Source organism: Vanacampus margaritifer, chromosome 2 (genome assembly GCF_051991255.1).
Source record: "Vanacampus margaritifer isolate UIUO_Vmar chromosome 2, RoL_Vmar_1.0, whole genome shotgun sequence".
NCBI classification, from domain to species: Eukaryota; Metazoa; Chordata; class Actinopteri; order Syngnathiformes; family Syngnathidae; genus Vanacampus; species Vanacampus margaritifer.
The window spans coordinates 8,406,539-8,427,449 of record NC_135433.1 but is presented as its reverse complement, the minus strand read 5'-3'; the positions used below and the strand labels follow the sequence as shown (position 1 = coordinate 8,427,449).

Below are 20,911 nucleotides of genomic sequence, written 5' to 3'. Positions count from 1 at the left end.
TTTGGTAGCAAGTGAGCTAAGAGGTTTCAGCAATTTTTGGTATTGATACTGTATCATTACATGCTTACAAATAAGCACTATCCAGTCATGGTAGTGTGCTGCTCTGCGTTGTTGCAAGTTATTGTTGTTTGTTTCTTGAAATTTTAAATAATTGGATGTCTTTTTAATATTTGCCTCCGTTTTGTTCTCTGTCAACAGGGTTGGCAGCAGCGTCTCTTTTCTCCCAAAGACGTTTGGGGCATGAAAGCCGATCACGTTCATCTTTCATTTGTAACGTCCACCTCCGTCTACCTCCCTCTCACCTCAGTTGCACCGCATTGATGAGGTAACATCAAGCTGTGCTCAAGGCAGCACCCACCTGCACAAACACCACCCTCCCTCCCATCACCCCCCCTCCACCCCTGCCCCCCCCTTCTGCCGCCTGTTCCATTGCAGCCATGGGCCAGAAGATATCCGGTGGCATCAAATCTGTGGACGGGCGCGGGGAAAGCGGCGGTTCCCCATCCTACCGGCCCTCGGCTCATCACAGGCAGCACCCAGACTTGAGGGGCCAGGATTTCTCCAAACCGCCCAGGCTGGATCTCCTTCTGGACATGCCGTGCGCCAGCCTGGAGACGCAACTTCGTCACGCGTGGAACGCAGACGACCGTTCACTCAACATTTTTATCAAAGAGGAGGATAAGTTGACATTTCACCGCCACCCGGTGGCTCAGAGCACGGACTGTATCCGGGGACGGGTCGGATACACCAGGGGACTCCATGTCTGGAGGATTCACTGGCCTTCCCGACAGCGTGGCACCCACGCAGTTGTTGGGGTAGCCACCTCTGAAGCTGCTTTACATTCTGTTGGGTACACTGCCTTGGTTGGGTCGGACTGTGAGTCCTGGGGCTGGGATTTGGGACGTAACCGCCTCTACCATGACAGCAAGAACCGGGCCCACAGCTCGCTGCCGTCTTACCCTTCTTTCCTGGAGCCGGAAGAAGTGTTCACCTTACCGGATTCTCTGCTGGTCATTCTAGACATGGACGAAGGCACGCTGAGCTTCATAGTGGACGGACAATATTTAGGAGTGGCGTTTCGAGGATTGAAAGGCAAGAAACTACATCCCATCGTCAGCGCCGTGTGGGGCCATTGTGAGATATCCATGAAGTACATCAATGGACTTGATCGTAAGTAGGCAACGCCCCTCAAACACGTTACATGTATGAATCGTGCTGAGGAAGCAGCTCACATTTCAACTCTTTAATGCCAAGCTTTATCCAAAAAGAGTTTCGAGCATTTTCACTCTTCTTTCAAGGCAAAGAGAATTTTGTGTTCTATGACTCTGTAAACATGGTGGATTCCATGTGAAAGATTGGATTCCATTTTCTCATTAGACAAAAAAAGTATGATTCTACCTTATTCCGTTCTTTAGTAATCACTATTTGAAAATAGGCAATTTGAGTGACACCAAGCTATTATGGAAAAATTAAGGTGAAAACAAGCTTTTTGTGAAAAGATACTTTTTCTGCACAACAGTGACTTTGACACTAATATTTAGTTATTATTCATAGTTTAGTGACGCTCTGTGAATTAGATTTAATGTGACAAACGCTTTGATCATTCGCGACATCCTTGAAAATGTTGTATTTCCTAAGATCCGCCATGTTCTCATGTCATTTCAATTGCTTTCATCCTCGGGATCACATTAAAAAGCGATACAATGCTGCCATCTGCTGGCCATATTTAGTGGGTGTTTTAAAAAAAAAAATTCAGCTCATTCATGAAACCTGCCCAAGACGTTGCGCTGCCCATTGGGAACAAAACAACAAAAAAACATAGTTGACGTCAATTAACGTTGATGGCAGTACTTGTTGGGATTGTCGTCAAGGAGTTAAATAACTATAAAATGTATCGGGCCTAGGGATGTAAGGATGACAGCAATATCCAATATTAAAATTGCTGCAATGTCGTCGTCGTCATGTCATCTGTTAAAAAGGCAGGTTGTATTTGTGCAGTTCTAGCACCCTCTGGTGTTTGGTTTATTAGTGCAGATTAATTTTAATTAGGAATGTTTTGGCCACTGCGGCGATTGTCACTCCCATAAATCGGACATACAAGCAAATATTTTTCAACGCGTGCGTCAAAAAACATTACTTTTCGCCTGCTTTGAATTGTCAACTACATAGACCTACATATTTTTTTTTACCCAATATGATTTAAAAAAAATATATTTTATTTTTTTACAATATCGTGAGTTTTTATATCGTATTGTGAACTTTTTTTTTATATATATTGCTAACCTCCCCACAATATGGTAGTAATTGTTATATCGTGAGGTTCATATCATAATTTATCGTATTGTGACGTTTGGATTTCGTACATTCCTAGTTTTAACATCATGAAACTCATACTTGGTTTGGTTAAACTTTTCATAGTTTCCCACTACAATTTTGAACTGCGCTTTTCTTAGTGTGTGCTGTCTTGGTTTCGTACTCTTTGTGTTTTAGTCTCTACGGTCTGTACTGTGTGCTTCTGTGTTGTATGAAGGACTAGTTATTTATTGCCATTGCAGGTGAACCATTCATTGAACAGCTCATTAACTTCAAGAGATGAGTTATCTTTTTTTTTAAGAAAAAATTATCTATATTCTGAAATGAGTTCCTTCCACCCATCCGTATTACTTTAATTACCAATCACAAAAAAAATAATCTGTGCTTTCATGGGTCACCATGGATGGAATGTTCTCGTAACAATGTCAACCTGTTTCCTACCTTAAAAAAAAAGAAAAAGATAAGGGGTCATGTACGACTCCCTTCCCAACCTAAGCACTGGATGTTTTTGTGAAACTGCAGCTGGCCAACTGAAACATGAGTCAGACCCAAAACACATTGCAGCATCTGACTTGAATGTTCCGACTTCCTGATAACGACTTGGCTGGCTGTTGTGTTAGCAGCTAAAATTAGCTAGCTTGACTCTAGCTAATCTACTGCACTACAGGCGGTATTGAATTAGAGACATTGTCTGGTGAAGTTTTTTTGTTTTTTTTAAGACGCATCTGCTGGATTTCAGAGCAATGAGCCTCCTTGGAATAATGCAGAGAATATAGAGTCTGGTGTTAGTTTTACTTGCATTTCTTTTTCTGTCTTCACACTGACGTATTACAGTAGGAGACGTTTGAAGATTGAAAGTAGGAAGAAAAGTGACAATTTGAAAGGCTCAACCTGACAGCTGTGAATAAGGTGCAAAGTGTTTTGTGTAGGTATGAGCCAGTATCATTCGGATGATGAGATAACCTTGAGCAAAAATATTGCATTTTCACGGTATCATTGCAGCTCTAAAATGTTTTGGTGAATAGTTTTTTTCCCCAATCTGTTGCGTTTCCAATAATAGAATATTTGGTGTGTTAGTAAACTTAAAAAGAAATTAGCTAACTAAAGTTTTCTAACTAAAATCTAAATTGAGTCCGTCCGTCCGTCCGTCCGTCTTCTTCCGCTTATCCGGGGTCGGGTCGCGGGGGCAGCAGCTTTAGCAGGGAAGCCCAGACTTCCCTCTCCCCAGCCACTTCAGCCAGCTCATCCGACGGGACCCCAAGGCGTTCCCAGGACAGCCGAGAGACATAGTCTCTCCAGCGTGTCCTGGGTCGTCCCCGGGGCCTCCTGCCGGTAGGACATGCCCGGAACACCTCCCCAGGGAGGCGTCCAGGAGGCATCCGAACCAGATGCCCGAGCCACCTCAACTGGTTCCTCTCAACGTGGAGGAGCAGCGACTCGACGCTGAGTCCCTCTCGGATGACCGAGCTTCTCACCCTATCTCTAAGGGAGAGCCCGGCTACCCTGCGGAGGAAACTCATTTCGGCCGCTTGTATCCGGGATCTTATTCTTTCGGTCACGACCCACAGCTCGTGACCATAGGTGAGGGTAGGAACGTAGATCGACCGGTAAATCGAGAGCTTTGCCTTTCGGCTCAGCTCCTTCTTCACCACAACGGACCGATACAGCGTCCGCATCACTGCAGACGCTGCACCGATCCGCCTGTCGATCTCCCGCTCTAACCTACCCTCACTCGTGAACAAGACCCCAAGATACTTGAACTCCTCCACTTGGGGCAGGACCTCCTCCCCGACCCGGAGAGGGCACTCTACCCTCCACCCATCTAAATTGAGTGTTATTGTAAAACAAACAAACTGCATATTCTTTTAAAAGGCTTGGCAAGAGTAGAGTCTTGCTTATAGTTGGAAACATTTTGGTTGTGAAAGCTCACATGATAGGACTTGCCGCTTTTTGATTGGTTGCTAATCCCTGCACACGGCGTTAGGTGTAATGTGATTTTGTCTCAGCTGTTGCTGATTTGCATGTTAAGAATTAAATTACCCTCAACAGTCACAAGATGCGACATATCAACATTGTTTTGGTCGTTTTCATAACCGTGCCATTATCCTGGTAGAAATATCACACAGTTTTGGATTTTGGTATCATTCTCAGCTAGAAGAAAAACATTGTTTAATGTCACCATGCCAGGCATATTAAAGGTCTGGATCTCGGCGAGGGGGAAATCCACCAAATCTGAGACAATGGTTTCTCTTTTCTTTCATTACTTTGGACCGCTTTCCCAGTTGAAAGCTCTCTTGTCTGCCAATCAGAAATTAGTCATGAATCCTATTTGAATGCATGGCTGTAATAAATAACCCGCAGGTCCTCTCTTTTAGAGTCTGGCTTGCGCCTTCTTTCAGTATCACTTTGGAATTGTCTCTCGTCTGCCCTGCAGATGACTCAGATGGCGAGAATGGAGTCATAATTGCCGCCTTACCCGGCAGAGTATGTGCAAGTCATGCAAGCAGTACGCTGTCAGCTAGACAACAGCCACTGCATCATATTTCCTTTTCCACAACACTTGCTTTTGCGTTGTGTTGTACTGTATTGCATTAGATATACAAAGAGATATAATCAAGAGCTGAATCAAAAATTCTTTCTTTACAAAGATCGAGGGTCATTGTTAGATATTAGCACTTCTTCCGTTTGGAATGTTCATTTTTCAATGTTCTTATTATTCATTAGGTGTGTCATGCGATTAATTTTTTTTAATCGTAATTAATCGCATGTCTTCAATAATTAACTCACGATTAATCACACATTTTATATCTGTTCTAAATGTAGAATAAAATGGTTTTTTTTTCAAATTTTTGATCGGCTTGTTAACATAAAAGTGGGGAAAACATGTTAACCTAATAGAAATATGCTTGCATATTTTAGTCATTGATACAGTAATTTCATAATAATTCATGAAATAGTTTCAAATAAAAATTAAAAAGATGTACTCTACTGTAAAAAAAAACCCAAAAAAACGAATGTGACATTGATTTGTGTTGAGGTCATAATTCTGCCACTAGATGGCACAATTGTGCTTGTAAGACACTGGTGATAGCTTAGTGCATTTTCTTTTCATATTCCACTCGGCTCTTGGCTCTCGCAGGGGTCTGAGAGTGCCCATGGAGACCTCTTGGGGAGCTGTAGCAACCTAGCTCGGCGCTAACCGCTGACTGGCACTATCAAGTGCGTTCTTTCAAAGCAGGGAATCGTTGGTGGTGCTGCAAATGGCTCCTACATGCTAACTTTCTGCTCCTTAAACATTGTGTATTTTAGCTCCAGTGTAACAGTACAGTGCATTTCCTTTGGGTAATTTTGACATGGACGTTTCTGCTGCGCTGCGACTGGAATTCCCCCAGTACACGCTTTATAAGTAAGGGGCAGTCATTAAACGAGCCTTAAAAAAAAAAAAAAGTGGCGCGGTAATTTTGACAATGTGCCAATCAGAGCTGAGCTTTGTCTCAGCAAAGGACATTATTTATAGTACTACAGATTAATTTGTTGCTAAAAATAAATAAATGGGAAGAGGACCTAGAAAAAAAAATCACGTTAAATCACAATCACAATAATGAAAGGGGGGAAAAAAAAAGATCACAATTAGATTATGTTCCAAAATCTACTTTGCGGTATTAAAAATACATTTTATGTCAGCCGCTTCTTCTCTCCTTACTCCCAGTTGTGCCTTCCTCACTGCTCTATTGCCCGTCATTGTGCCCAGCCATGCAGTAAAACATGCGGGACATTAAAGCCGCAACACTCAGCTGCAGAATAAGCAGTCAAGTTCAGGCGGGTTAGCGTAATAAGCTCAAATGCAAATAAACGCTGAGCGAGATGCAAACTGCAGATGAATATTTCACCTAATTGCTGCCACATTACAGCAACAGCATGTTGTAAGTCGTTCACTTTGCTTGGAGCACACTGTCATTTGCTTCTGTCTCCCGCATGCCTTTATTTTCCTCTTTATTGTCCTTTCTCATCCTGATGCTTTAATTATACAAATTAACAGCACGTTACTTGCTACCAGGAAATTCGCTTTCTTTCCTGATGTCTACTCTGTTTCTATAACGTGTTCATAAGCTTCTTTATCCACTCCGTTTCACAACACTGGAGAGGACAAATCAATTGTGTGGCAAAGCGGGGAAAGAATAGCAACAGGAATTTCAGTTGAAAAGAGAAATGAGATACAGTATGAGGGGAGAGAGTTTCTGCTGTGAAAACAAGTAGAATAGAGACGAGTACAGGACACTGATGTTCTTAAGAAGCGTGGAAATAGAATGCAATGTGAGTTTGAGGTAACAGGAATGAAAGTTGGCAACTTGCCCATCCATTAGCATAGCACTAGCATAGCACTAGTATGACAATGTTGACATAAATAGACCTTTACTTTTGCTTTTGCTAAAAAGCACCAAATTTACATTTGATTAAATCATATTATATGCATAATGTCATTTACATGTTGAAACACAGGTACAAATACAGTGGTACCATGACCACCATGACAAGTGGCCCAATTTAGGAATTATTCGTGATACGAGCCGTCACTTGGTCTTATTTTTTTTTACTTACTTTTTTTTTTTACTTACTTTTTTGTAATTTTTCCGCAAACTTCACCACTAGCACTAGCAACAAATCTTTAAAAAGAAAAAGAAAAAAGTAAATCGCCTATTTTACAATGTTTATTGCCACAGCCATCTGAAATGTAAACATAAAATTAAAAGAATCATACGTTATTTGACAAAGCTACCTTAGCAAAGAAAGTCCGCTAGATGCTAACGCACGATGCAAAATGCCATGGATAATCTAACAAAACTAGCATCAATGTTTTGGTACTTATAATCCTTCAATCAACCAATATTTCAACACATGTAGATCAACAATATACTAGCCTAATGGCTAAAATGATTTAATACAACATAACTTTACTTGGACAGTCATTCTTTTGCGTACCAAGAGCTGGATCCCGCATACCACTATATGGTACCCGTATCGCACTTCTTGACTCACAGGTCTAACCTATTTGCAATTTACATGATTGTCTTGTACTAACTTTAAACTTCTCGTAACTTCATAATTCTTATGGCCTTTATTTGCAAAAAATGGCAAGCACTTGTAAGATTTTTGGACGTGGCATCTCTAGCATCGAGACACTAATTCCACTTTTTCTCTACGAGCCTATTTACATCTCACATTCCTTTGGCTCCATCAATGAGAAGTGACCCACTTTTTCATAATCTGCCTGACATTCTGACTGACCTCTCTTCCTCTTCCCTACTGTGTAGTCTGCAGTGCATGAACTCACATGGGTCAGTCAGAAGTGTGAAGGCTTGTACATTCACTCATGCCCAGCTTGTTTACTCGATGGCCACAACTTAATCCCTGGCCGGGTCATACCAAAGACTATACAAATGGAACCCATAGCCACCCTGCTTGGCACTCAAAATTAAAGGGTTGGGTTTGGGGGGTTAGATCACCAAATGGTTCCCGAGCACGGCCCTTGCTGCTGCTCACCGCTTCTTCAGGGGATGGGTCAAATGCGGAGAACAAATTTCACCCCACTAAGGTGTGTGTGACAATCAGTGTTACTTTAACTTTAAACATAACGTGTGTGGCTTTAAAAGGCGTGGTGTGGTCTGGTGAGTGACGTGGGTGTCTGTGAATGAGAGGTTAGAGTTGGTTCTCGTTCGGCATGCTTACTACGTGTTTGGTTTCTTGCCATTTGTTCAATAAGTGTATCAGTGACGGTGTCTATCGTTGACTTTTTGCGAGGACATTACAACATGTATTAACTAGCAATGGTAAGCTATATTAAAAGTAGCTAATATCGATTTGTTGAACATGTCTTGGTGATCAAACTTTTGACATTCTCCGTCTTCTACGGTATGAACTCGTTCATTCTAGCATTAGGTCACAACAAAAAATACAAGAGTCGTACCGAAAACAATCAGCCACAACTGCTATTACTTTTTAGAGAGTTATTCACTAAACAACAGTTTGTGGTTTGTGGTCATGTTCGAATATGATGGCTTTTTGTAGCTTCCTGCAGCCGTTTTGCTCAGTGTAGTTTTTTTTATTTTTATTACATCTTTTATATCGATTTTAATTAGATTGTGCAGGTATTCGGCTTGTTGCACAGCTGCTGCAACTATTGCAGCCGAGCTCTGTTGCTGTATTCTTGACGTGTGATTTGACATTTTGAAGCTACACCACAAGCCCTACTTTAAACTGGGATGCAGAACAAAGAACATCGCTCATCACTTTTTTTAAATTTATTTTTATTTTTTGTATTGAATCATGACTAAATAGATGGTAGGAAGGCAGTGTGGTCTGACTTATAGATTTATTTTTTTATGTGCGGAAACAAGGATGAGTGCATGAAATGCCCTAAATGGCCTAGAAGTGAAAATAAGGACTCTTAGTGGTTATCTTTGATAAAGCTTTGATGCCTCCTGACAATAAGCGCACTGAATAAAGAGACAAGAGTGAGCGACAAAATCGAGAGAATACTTGTGCAAGGACACAGATTCACCGTGAAGATGGATACAAAGAGCCAAGAGATTGCTATTCAGAGAATAAAGAGCGACGGGCACGGGATGATAGCTGATTGAAAGAAGAGGCACATTGTAGAGGAAGATGATGAGCGGTGTAAGAAATGAGTGGAGGGGGGAGGGAATCAAATGAAAGACACGTGAAGCAACTGGTGTCATCTCTGTGGCGAGCTCATGCTCTGATGAGCTTCTCGGAGAGGAAAGCGGGTCAAGGAGCGACTGAGAAGCTAATGAGGCACCGCAGGGCTGCCGGACGAAGATCCACATGTCGGCTGGATGATGTATTGTACACATGTTTACACAAACTTGATTTGCGCCACTTCAAAGTCGATTTTTTTTTTAATCGGGAAAAGAGCCAAAAGGCACCGTTTGAGTTTTTAAAAGGTTTCATTGTTGCCAAACATTTTACTTAAATGTAGCCTGCGATACGAGGCGGTTTTGTAAACTAAAATTGTGGCAGGATAACTTCAGTGAACAATCAATCAATCAATTGAAAAATATTTAATGAAGCTTATTGAAAATATGAGAATGAAGGTTGATGTCTTGATCTGGTTTTGGTTAATATATTATTTATGTGTGATGTTTGAGTTTGCTATTTTGAATGATTATGTCTTGTAAAAAGGGTAGTCTATGCCTTTTTGGTCTGTGTGTGTTTTATTTTTTTAAATAATGGACCTGTGTGTTGTTGTTGTTTTTTTAATGATTAATTAATTAATTAATTAATCTTTATGTATATAGCACTTTTTAAAGGGGAAGTCAACGCCCCAAAAATACAATATTGCGTCAGTGGAATATGAGTTACGTAGAAAAATCCAGAATTTTTTTTTTATCAGTATCAGTGTCAGTAAAATGACATCTCAGTTGCTCGGATCTCAGGTAACAACCAATCACAGCTCATCTTCAGAAAACAGGTGGGCTGTGATTGGTCGTAGTCAGAGCCCTCAGTAACTGTGATGTCATCTTCAGTTGACAGCAAGTGGCAAAATGGCCGCCCGCTGAGATGGATAAAAATGGCTGGATTTTGCGTCATAATTATATACAAATGTAATATTAATCAGAATGTCATGTTTACACTAGTGAGGTCACATATAACATATTACTGTCAAAAAAACCTCTTTAAACAAACTCTTAAAATGAGTTAAAAACAGGTGAGGGATGTAGAGACAGTGTTCGGACTCTAGTTAAGAGTTTCTCTCTCTGGGCCTCTGGACGGATGATTAAAATTTCGGTCTTATTCTGATTAACACATTAGCTGCCATAGATGGCTTTAGACGTCAAAGATTCATTTTTACTGGTCTGGCAGTGAATGAGTTAAGATGGAGAAAATTCTATGCAAGCCAGGGTTTGATGTCCAGGATACAATTTAAAAAAAGCATCAGGAGACACAGGTGTGCAACTTTGTGTCGTCAGCGTAGTTTTGGATTTTTTTTTCTGTGCATAAATTAAACAATAAAGGACCTAAGATTGAACCTTGAGGCACACCGCATGCTACTGCATAGATAGGTAATGCATTATCACACCATTACTTATTTACTTATCTTTACTCTGACTTTGTTTAAAAAAAAAAAGTAAGGGACAGTTTTTTTTTTCTGTAGAGCGTTGTGTGTTAGTTCTCGAGTAGTAACAATCGAGCGACCAAAGAATCCATTGATTTTAATGAGCCATTTCCAGTTTTACTATACAAGTCCGTTTGTACTTGGTTGGTTTAATCTTTGGGATTATATGGGATAAATCACTGGATCAACCAGTTAGCGTCCGGGGCCCACGGTGCAGTGGAGGGCCCGGTTGGGAGGGTAAGCATGATTGCAGACTTCTTAGCAGGATCATTACTGGCTCTGCCAGAACCGAGCAGCATGGAGTAGAACGGGCAATGGGGCTCGAGAACATTGATGCTTGCCAGACGGCGACTCGCAGGGCGGCCGCCTTCGTCTCCATCTGAGGGCAGCTCTTCAGCCATTTTGAAGAGCTTAATTGGCTGAAAGTGCTGTCATTCATGTTTGAGTCCTGCAGGTTTTAGATGTTTGCGATCTCCAACGCACCAGATTCTAACGTTCAGGATTGTTATTAGTCAAGCTTCTGGGGAGCTTGCTGGTGAGCTGATTATATGAATCAGGTGTGTTGGAGTGTGGAAACATCTAAAACCTGCAGGACTCCGGCCCTCGAGGACCAGAAATGGGGAAGCCTGCATTAAAGTATCCCCACAAAAAGTGCACTTTGCTGGAGAGAAATTATAAGCACAAATAGAACTTTATTTGTTTTGGTTTGCTTGCACATTTTCAAGTTTTCCTCTCTTGCCACAATTTCATCTTTGTTGTCTAAACTTGTGGCTGGAGGAAAGTGTGAGTGGCAAAAAAAAAAAAATTTTCGAGACCAGCAAATGACACGGTTCAAGCTCCCATCCTTTCATTTCTATGCTTTATTAGGGTTGCAGTCAACTGGAGCCAATCCCAGCTGACTTGGGGCCAGAGGCAGGGCAATTTTTGCTGTTCTGACTTCTAAAATCAAACTGGATTTAGCAAAAATTGAATTTTGAGCTGGCAGTTTGAACAGGGCAGACTTTGGTTAGCCAAAAAGAAATAAGGAATCTGATTGTTTTTTTTGTACCATAGAAGGAAATTACAGAACATCCACAAACCATACAAAAAGGTTTGAAACATACTGTATCATTAACTCATTTGCTCCCAAAAACGTATAAATACATTCTATTTTAAATGTTTTAAGTGCCCCAAAGGCGTATTTATACGTTTAAAAGAAAACATTTTTTCATGCTTGAGCATACAGAAGGCTTTAATGCAGCTTCTCAACTGCACAAAACAGTTGAAGCGATGGTAGTTATTACCAAAATGGCCAGCAGGTGGCAGCTAAATAGAAGAGAGCAACTAGGGTCATATTGAAAACAAGTTGATTTCCCCACAATTTAAAGCAGATTTGTGAATGATGATGAAACTTAGCTATATTCTAATGCTAATTTCTGCAAAACGGATACAGTTAGAAATATACTTTTTTTTCCTGATGAAAGAAGAGACTCTAATCTGTCTTTCGGTAAATTCTATGTTTTTATAGCAATAGAACACAATATTCTGTGAGCTTGGCAAAATCTGTCAAAATCCAGTAAAACAGCCGGAAGAGAAGGGGATTGCTTCAGTGAAAATGGCTGGGAATGAATGAGTTAAACATGTAGACAATTATTAATGTGTTTATTCGCAGCAACAGTTTGCGACATTGCTCTGACATTTGCACTTGTTTCCCCACACTCTTCAAACACTCCACGCCACATTTTTCAGTTTGCTTTCTTACAATCTGTCGCCAGCAAACAGCCAAATTACGCCAGACATTCCAGCTTAGTCACCAACTGTCTAGTGGCAGATATTTGTTCCCTGAATATTGGACTGTTAAATCGGAAACGCAGGTGGCGGTTGCGCCAAAACTGTGACGTCCGTTCAGTCTCTCCATTGTTGTTGGAGGTTAATAGACGCTAGGAAGGAAATGAGTGATCAGCAGTCACAGGCTCTAAAAATGGCCTCATGGGCAACGCCAGATCAGATCATTCAGAGCGAGTCCTATAAATTCATTAACATCTCATTTTTACTGATTATGGATTAAGGACATTTAAATAACTGACACTGGTTGCATTTCTTGGTAATTCCAGCAGAATTAATGTGAGAACAAACAAGCTGGGTGATTATTTCTCTTAGTTCTATGAAAAAAATGTGTCATATTTGGTCTGTTGACAGTTGTTCAAAAGGAAAGACAAACGACTGAGCAAAAATGAAAGCAGTGTGAATTCTCAGTGTGATTTATTCTGCTGTCTGTCAATTGTACTCGGTGTAGGCGTGCGTCGTGTATGCAAAGGGGAAAGAAAAAGTATTCGGCTGTGTTCAACTCATATCCAAGAATTTACTCCCGTCAGGTAACGGTTAACATTAACAACGGCTGTTAACTGGTAAGGTAGACAACAAAGTGGGCAAATCAATTTGATGAGTTTGTTTTTACCATATCTTTGTTGTGAAATATGGGAAAACCAAATTTCATAAAAAGCAACTCTTAAAATATTGCCCTACTTAAAATGTTATCAAAGTTGAGTTCATCCAACTTGTGCCTTTCTCTGCGGTCTGCAACACAAATTATACAGCAAAGTGTAGGTTGAATTCCCTTAAGGGATTGTAATGAAGAAAATAAATTAGATGGAATCCAAATCTAAATGCAATAAACAAGACGTTAGACGGCGTTGCATTGCCTAGCAGCCACTCCTTCACCACCCCCACGATAGCCGTGTGATTTTGACAGCCAGGAATGCTGAGAGGGGCCGAAATCACTTTGCACTGCTCAGCAGTTGCTTTTCTCATATCTATAAATCTGATGTTTAACACTGGCCTAGATCAGATTGGAGGACACACTGCAGCCACAAGTCGTCTCTCGTGTTGAAAGGGCACTGTATAAGCACCATTATATATTGTACTCTAATTATTATGAACCCCCATTTATCGCTCCAGACTCGGCAGCAATGGGTTAAAATCCTCAATACGGACAGAACAAGTAAACCATATTAAAACATTTTTTTAACCTTCCTACACGCTTTAAAGCGCATTTAAATTTATCTCATTCAGTGCCATTGACGGCTATAGACGTCCAAAAATCCATTTTAACTGGGCTGGCAGTGAAGTCCCTGTAAATTGCAAATGAAATGTCTTGCAGTTTGACATATAACAGAGAAGAATGTTGATAAAAATCCGCCAATTTTGAATGGTTAAAAAAATTTTTTAGACGATGGGGCGTGTCATTTGAATGAGCTGGAATCACTATCGATCAAATATCACTTCTATGACCTGGAAAATGGATTCTATTTTTTTTTTTTTCGCATGTTGGAGTCATGAAAAGATATCCACATACGGACTATCATGTTAAACTTACCTCCTTCTTCTACCATCTCTTTGTAACTTTTGCATCCTCACGGCAAACAACGAGGCGCTCTAAAGCAGCCACGGTAGAGGACTATCAGAAGGAGAAGTGGTGTTGGCATAGCTAGCTAGCTAACTGCATTTTGCAATTGCGCCAGGTAACTGCTTATGTGCCAGTGAAGGCACTAAAGTTCTTATGGCGGGGTGGGGCGACTGATGATCATGTTGTCGACACGCCCCAGAAACTATAAGGTAAACTGAAATGAAATGGTGAAAAACAGTTAAATGCTATTGTACAACATAGCTTTCACTTTATGGAGTCTTTAAAACATTGAGACACTTAAAAAGCATTCCTTAGCGCCTGTACTAACACTTGCTCGCATAATTCTCACGTTATTGCAAGACTGACACATAAAACCAAAGATAATTCAACATTGTATAGACTTTATAACAAAAACCTGCTATATTAATGCTAACGGAAATTAGCATAGATGCTACATAATTAAAAACCTTGACTGTTTATCATCCGCTTTTACGCATGCGGGCAACAATACATGCAAACGGCATAAAACAAAACTCACAGGCATATATCCACTCCACTCAACAACACTGCAGTTTAGTTGGGGACCTTCTCTGCTTCTTCTTCCAACACTTCACGTCTTCCAGTAGATCTCAACGCTGCCCGGGCATGTTGTACAAAGTCGCGCATCTCGAAAGTCAGACTTGCAAATGACGAACCGCGTGATAGCAGAGAAACACTGCACAACTCATTAGCTTTTGTTGATCCTTGGCTCAGCGGGTAGTTTTTCTGCAGCAGTGCAACACACTTTGTGATTAACGCGACTGATTCTGTCAGTCTTAACTACAAGTTGATGGTCTCCAGTCTTCATCTGCCTCTCTCTTTGTTCAGGAGGTTTTACACCATCTTCCAATCAGCTTTTCTATTTGCCTTCCCCCCCGGCATTCTCGCTGCACTCCCATTGTCCTTTGTGTCCTCTCATGGATTGAGTTTCATGCTGAATGAAGCCCGTCCGATTTATTCAGCTGTTGCTAAATTCACTTCAATAATTAGAGGTGCGATATTGATTTAATTCGAGCAGGCTTTTGTGTTCCTCCAACGCCACCCGCCACTGACCCGAACGCAACAAGGTCATCAATGACATCATCTATTGTCTGGAGTGCTTCCTACTCTTCTGAACTTCTCAGTTCTTGCAACGCAGGAAGAGGAACCGACTCAATATTGGATCACATCTGCGGTCGGGGGCTGAGGACAAGCTGTTTCGTTACCATGGCGACGTTTCCTGTTTGCACATCAAGTGAGAATGATGTCATAACTTTAGTCAGCCGGTTCACTCTGTCGTCTGCCTCTCTAACAGTAGACAATAATTCAAAAAACATGATTTCTACAAATATATATATATATATTTTTTTTAATATACATAGCAGCCTTTCTACTGTATGTAAAGTGTAGCTTTGTCTGAGAACACAATCAGACCACTCAGTGGAGAGTTTGTTTCAGGACACCCGTGCGCAGTGATAAGAACTTGGAAAATGGAGAGTTATAAATCACCTCTAGACGAAAATGATTTCACTTTGCAGTTTCTCCTCGCTTTATCACAGAACACATATTGTTTGCTACACTGCTATAAATTGCAGATTTTTTAAGCAAGCATTTTTTAATTGACAGTTTAGAGTTGTGCGCCTTTGTTATAAAATAAAATAAAATACGGGAAGGCACTGACGACGCCCTAAGTGTAATGTTTTGCCATTTTAATATTTATTGCTCCAAAAGAGCCCAGACAATATATGACTGTGACTATTGTTGTCTGCTTGGAGTTTGTGTTAAAGCAGCAGTTGTTTAAAAGTTTATAATTACCATTACAACTATGCTAATTTTTGTTAGCCAGAAAAGTGTATGGTGTTTCACATTTCACATTACATTAAGGTGACTAGATTTTCACCAAAAGGCAAGTATACAATGAATTCTCACTCACTACTATTTATAACTAATTTAAATGCTATCCTGGTTGACAGTTCAACGGCGCTAAACAATTCAATGCACTCACCATTAGCCAAGCTTTTTTTTGCTCGGTCGTGGCAGCTAATTGAGGCTAGCTCTGTCATTTACAGTTTGCCTCGCGCCAGTCCCACATCGAAACAATCCAAATATGCCGCTAGAGAGGCTCAGCTTGCGTTGGGTTGGACTGGTGACCGCAGCATAAGGCTAGTAGGACTACATTTCCCATGATTCTTAGACACACAAAGGAAGTAGTTGTAGTTCCAGTATGACAAAAAACATGACTGTTAGCGATTAAATGCGGTTAGACTAGTAGTATGAATCGCTATGACAACTGTGTGATTGGCATACACATGACACAAACAATTGGCTTGCTGACTGGACTTTAAAAAAAAAAAAAAGTTTTTTTCTGTCCCATTTAAAGCCGGGATGTCTGGTTTCCCTACTATACACGCAAGCATTATGCTAGCAAATTTTTGTTAGATTAAATCAGGGGTGCTCAAGTTCGGTCCTCGAGAGCCCCTATCCAGCCTGTTTTCCATGTTTCTCTCCACTAACACACCTGATTCATGATCAGGATTGTTTAAGGCTTCTGCAAAGCTCGCTGATTAGCTGATCATTAGATGCAGCTGTGCTGCAGGAGGGAAACATGGAAAACAGGCTGGAAAGGGGCTCTCGAGGACCGAATTTGAGCACCCCTGGATTAAATGATAGGATTTGCATTATGATAGTCTACAATTTCTTGACTGCAACAGTTTTGCTAACTTTAAATATATGTTTTTTAATCTTGTATGAGGGTACTTATTTTTTTTCTTTTTTAAACTCTTTTTATATTGTCTCTCTATTGCAAATTTGTACCTATTGTAGCTGGGCCTGGAACTGCCAGGATAAACTGGGTATTGTTTTTTGTTGGGTAATTTTGATTTTCACAAAAGATGACACTCGACCCGGCCTCAGCATACTTAAATTATACTCAAAGCCTACTCAAATACGCACAAATCCAATACATTATAACTTTTTTTAAATGAATGCCTCCTGTATGAGTAGAAAAAAAGTCTTACTTGACAAATGAATAAATAATGACATAATTTGCTTTTGCTCCTGCAATGGATACTAATTTACTTATTTACTTATTTATTTATTTATTTATTGGTGGTGAGCAGTGATCGAACTTGCGCCACAATCATGTCTCCGGTTTGGGGGCGCAGAGCGCTACCAGTGACCTGAAATTCTGGGCCACCGCCACCTTATTTGAACTCTCAGGAAGTGAGTTACATAAAAAGCTGACCTACTTTTTCCTTTTTAAAAGACCCCCACGCCCCCGACGCCCGGGCAGGATGTAAAAAAGCGGACGTTTGGCCACCCTGGTTTTCGGCACCTGACAATTATTTTCACGACCTCTCCTTGGAGAGGCCTCTTTGGTATTTTCTGTTACTCTGCTGTCATGTTTGAACAATCGTCTCATGCATCAAAGTAACATTGCGCTCATCTCCTCATCTTTCATCCGGCCTCCAGTTATCCATCATTTCATCTGCTCTCTTATCTAATTCACATTTGTCTTTTTTATTTCCCGGCTTGCCTCTGGGCCCAGGCGGCAAAAGCTGCTTGTGGGCCGACATTGCGGCACAGCTGCAGCGACCGTCCTCTAACTGACGGCCCAAGTTAAACGAAATGTCAGAGATTTGTGGTTCTGATGATGTGCTACAAGAATCGAACCCTTTGTCCTCCCACACTTCCTCCCTGCCTGTGCGCCCAGGTTTTATGTTCAATTTCATGGTGCTGCACCTTTTAAGGAGGATGTATTGTGACAAAGTGTATCAAAACTTTATATATATGTACTTATGTGCAGCGGGGAGGAAGTTTCGAATGAAAGTACATCCGAGTATATGCAGCGTGTGCAAGATTTTACCCACGAGAAAAGTTTAACCTGATAAAGTGCAAGGCGCTTAGCAGCTTTATGTCATCTGGTTATGTGTACATGGAGGTAATGGTGTGTTGCTAGGCAACTCAAAGTGAGGTAAGTGACACCAAAGTGACGGAGGGTGAAAAGAAGAACTGGTGCTCTTACCCTCATTGAATGTATATTTTTATTGTGGAATAAAAACAAACTTATTTCTTCATTAAGCGGTGGAACCTTGGCGGGTCAGTGTGTCGTCTCCTGCTATAGAAACGGATCAGTGATCGGGATATAAAAGTCTCCACACCCCTGTTCAAATGACAGGCTTTTGTGATGTGTATAATGAGACGGTGTCTTTAAATTACCTCAAAGTTCAGCTGTTTAGTAGGCTTTGTGCTAACATTGACGGAGACTTTGAACTGTTCATAATTCCCTCCTCCTTGTGTCAGGTTTAGTTCCAGAAAAAAAAAAAAGCTCTATGTTGTCAAACGTACTAAACAGCTAGTACGTACTTATTGCCTTGGAAATTCTGTGAGGAGCATAGCTTGCACTGTATAGTATTGTATATGGCTATACTAGGGGTGTCAAAATTGGTGCGGTAAGTTTGAGTTAATTTAAAGTTCCTTTAATGCCACTAATTTTTTTTTACATGCGATTGACCACGTTACATTACTTGGAAAGCATGTAATGGGAGAATTCCGGCCGCAACGCTTAATTTAGCAGTAATGAATTTAATAATAAAGCATATATTTGTGGAGACTGGGGTCAAGTTGTATTTTACAATTTTAAAAATGTGCAGTTTCACAAGTTACTACTTCATGTTAAAGATTAGATAGCTCTTAATATGAAAAGAAAAATGCACTGAGCTGTCACCAATGTCTTACAAATGCACTTATGCCATCTAGTGGCAGAAATATGACCAACACAAATCAATATCACACAAATTTTTTTTACATTAGAGTACATATTTTTAATTTGAACTAAATTTTAAGAATGATTATGAATTTACTGTATCAATGACTAAAAGATGCAGCCATATTTCTATTAGTTGAATTTTTTCCCACTTTTATGTTAACAAGAGTATGAAAACTTAGGGGGGAAATTTGTGTACATTTTATTGTACATTTAGAACAGATTTAAAATTTGTGATTAATCGTGAGTTTAACTATTGAATTCATGTGATTAACTCGTTCACTCCCAGCCATTTTCACTGAAGCAATCCCCTTTTTTTTGACAGATTTTGCAATTGCTATAAAAACATGGAACCTACCAAAAGAACGATTAGTCTCTTCTTTCATCAGGAAAAAGTATATGTCTATCGGTTTCCGTTTTGCAGCAATTAGCATTAGAACATAGCTAAATGTCATCATTATTCACAAATCTGTTTAACAGTGGGTAAATCAGCTTGTTTTCAACATAGCCCTGGTTGATCTCGTCTGCTCTGCTGCCACCTGCTGACCGTTTCTTTAATAACTGCCATTGCTTCAACCATTTTTTGCAACAAAAAAAACCCCATTAAAAACTATAAGTACATTAAACATTTAAAATGGGAGTAAATTAGTTAATTACAATTTTAAAAAAATTATCGCCTAACACCCGTAGTCACTATAATATTTTAAGTGAAACTTTTTTCACACTTTTCCTGTGCCATACTTAGGTTGACCTTGTTCCTTGTATATATTAAAATTAGAGCTCGGACTTGCACTCAAAATCTCCGTTCCCTAATTGTGTCGACGGCAGCCAACGACTTCCGGTTGTATTCGAAATTTCCGCTTCTGACTCAGGAAACGTTTTTCTTTTTAGTTGACAATGACTTACTTACCTTAACTACAAAGGTGGCATTGTGGCCACAGGATAGAATCTTAGTCTGTTGACTTATGATTATACACTGTAACTGTATAATAGTGAACTACGGCTGTCCAGTCTAAAAGTAATGAATATAGAACAAGTCTGTGCGAGATGACTTTTCTTTCCTGGTCTGGTCTGTTTACACCACGAGCATCCATGCTGCTTGGCATCATGACTGTGAACCCGAGTTGAGGATTAACCGCCTGTGTCATGTCTGGAGAGCGGCCGCAATTCCTTCAAGCAAATTGACAATTTGTTCAAGAGTAATGACATGGTTGCAGGTCCACCACCGGCACCCCTTCATTTTTTTTTTGCCAAGTGGGAAGAATAACCAAAGGACGATGACAGGGTCTTTTTTTTGTGCTTGATTACAAAATGGAATAAGCAAGTAACCTTTATTTTGATTGACATAATGGAGCACGCTTGTTCCCATAAGTGTGGTTGAGAACAGGTAGCTCGTTCCCAATTTCTCTCCGGTTTGTCCCTTTGGCTTTTTGTGCAAGTCGTGACAGCTTTGCAGTGAGTCACAGCGGGACCGTACCCAAAGAGTTGATTTCATTGCCAGTTTTTTCCCAATCATTTGGGAGTAGTTTGGGATTTTGTTTGGCAAAAACACAGCAATTGGTTTGCTTTGAATGTTTGTAATGATAATTATCACAAACACAAAAAAGCTCCCACTGGAGCTGTTGCACTTTGAGTTAAAACATGAATTCAACTTTTCAGTGTGATTATTTTTTTGGTGGTTATGATATAATATGTATATTGTCCTAAATGTTGTCAGCTTCCTAGAATCATTTCATCACATGAAATTAGATTTCAAGGATTTACGGGCATGGATGAAAGGCCTTATTTGTCACTGTTTATTGCACGTGTCATAGAAACTCCACTTTTTGTGTCCTGTGGCCTTTTTGTAAGGAGACAAGTTTAAGCTTCGGCTGTCCTCCTTTCTATATCCAGGGCCTAAATCACATATCGTCCTTGCTACATTTTCCCCAGGCAGCGCCACCGCCACCTTTTTCAACATCTCTTGGATGTCAACATCAGTCTTCCAGCTCAGACTTTTTAGAGAAAAAAGTGTCACCATTTTGTGCATATGTACTAGCTTTTTCTCCTCCTGCTTCACCTCTCCTTACCTTTTTTTAAGACATTTTTTGGTGTGCAAAGGAAGACGGTAAAAGTGACATTGACACTGTGTTCCCGGCGGCCACGGCAGGCAGCCCTCTTTCAGGCTATCATGGACAGTTTTTGGAATTGATTATCCTCTCGATTACTTGATCCCAAGGCGTTACTAACATGACTGCTTATTCTGTTTTATCATTAAAATCACTAAACCCAGTGAAGTTTCCTCTCATTTATTGTC

The 20,911-nt window shown here is 40.4% G+C and overlaps 1 protein-coding gene across 4 annotated transcripts in view; it reads left to right on the top strand.

Moving 5' to 3' along the window:
• The window catches only part of spsb4a (splA/ryanodine receptor domain and SOCS box containing 4a), a 91,251-nt gene that overhangs the window by 55,431 nt on the left and 14,909 nt on the right, over nucleotides 1–20,911 (top strand). For 3 of the 4 annotated variants that reach the window (XM_077559629.1, XM_077559632.1, XM_077559631.1), the window contains exon 2: nucleotides 199–1,170. In XM_077559629.1, coding sequence (XP_077415755.1) covers nucleotides 438–1,170 — 733 coding nt within the window. In that variant the 5' untranslated portion in view covers nucleotides 199–437. The remainder of the gene's footprint in view (nucleotides 1–198; nucleotides 1,171–20,911) is intronic. The other variant, XM_077559630.1, reaches the window with a different exon arrangement.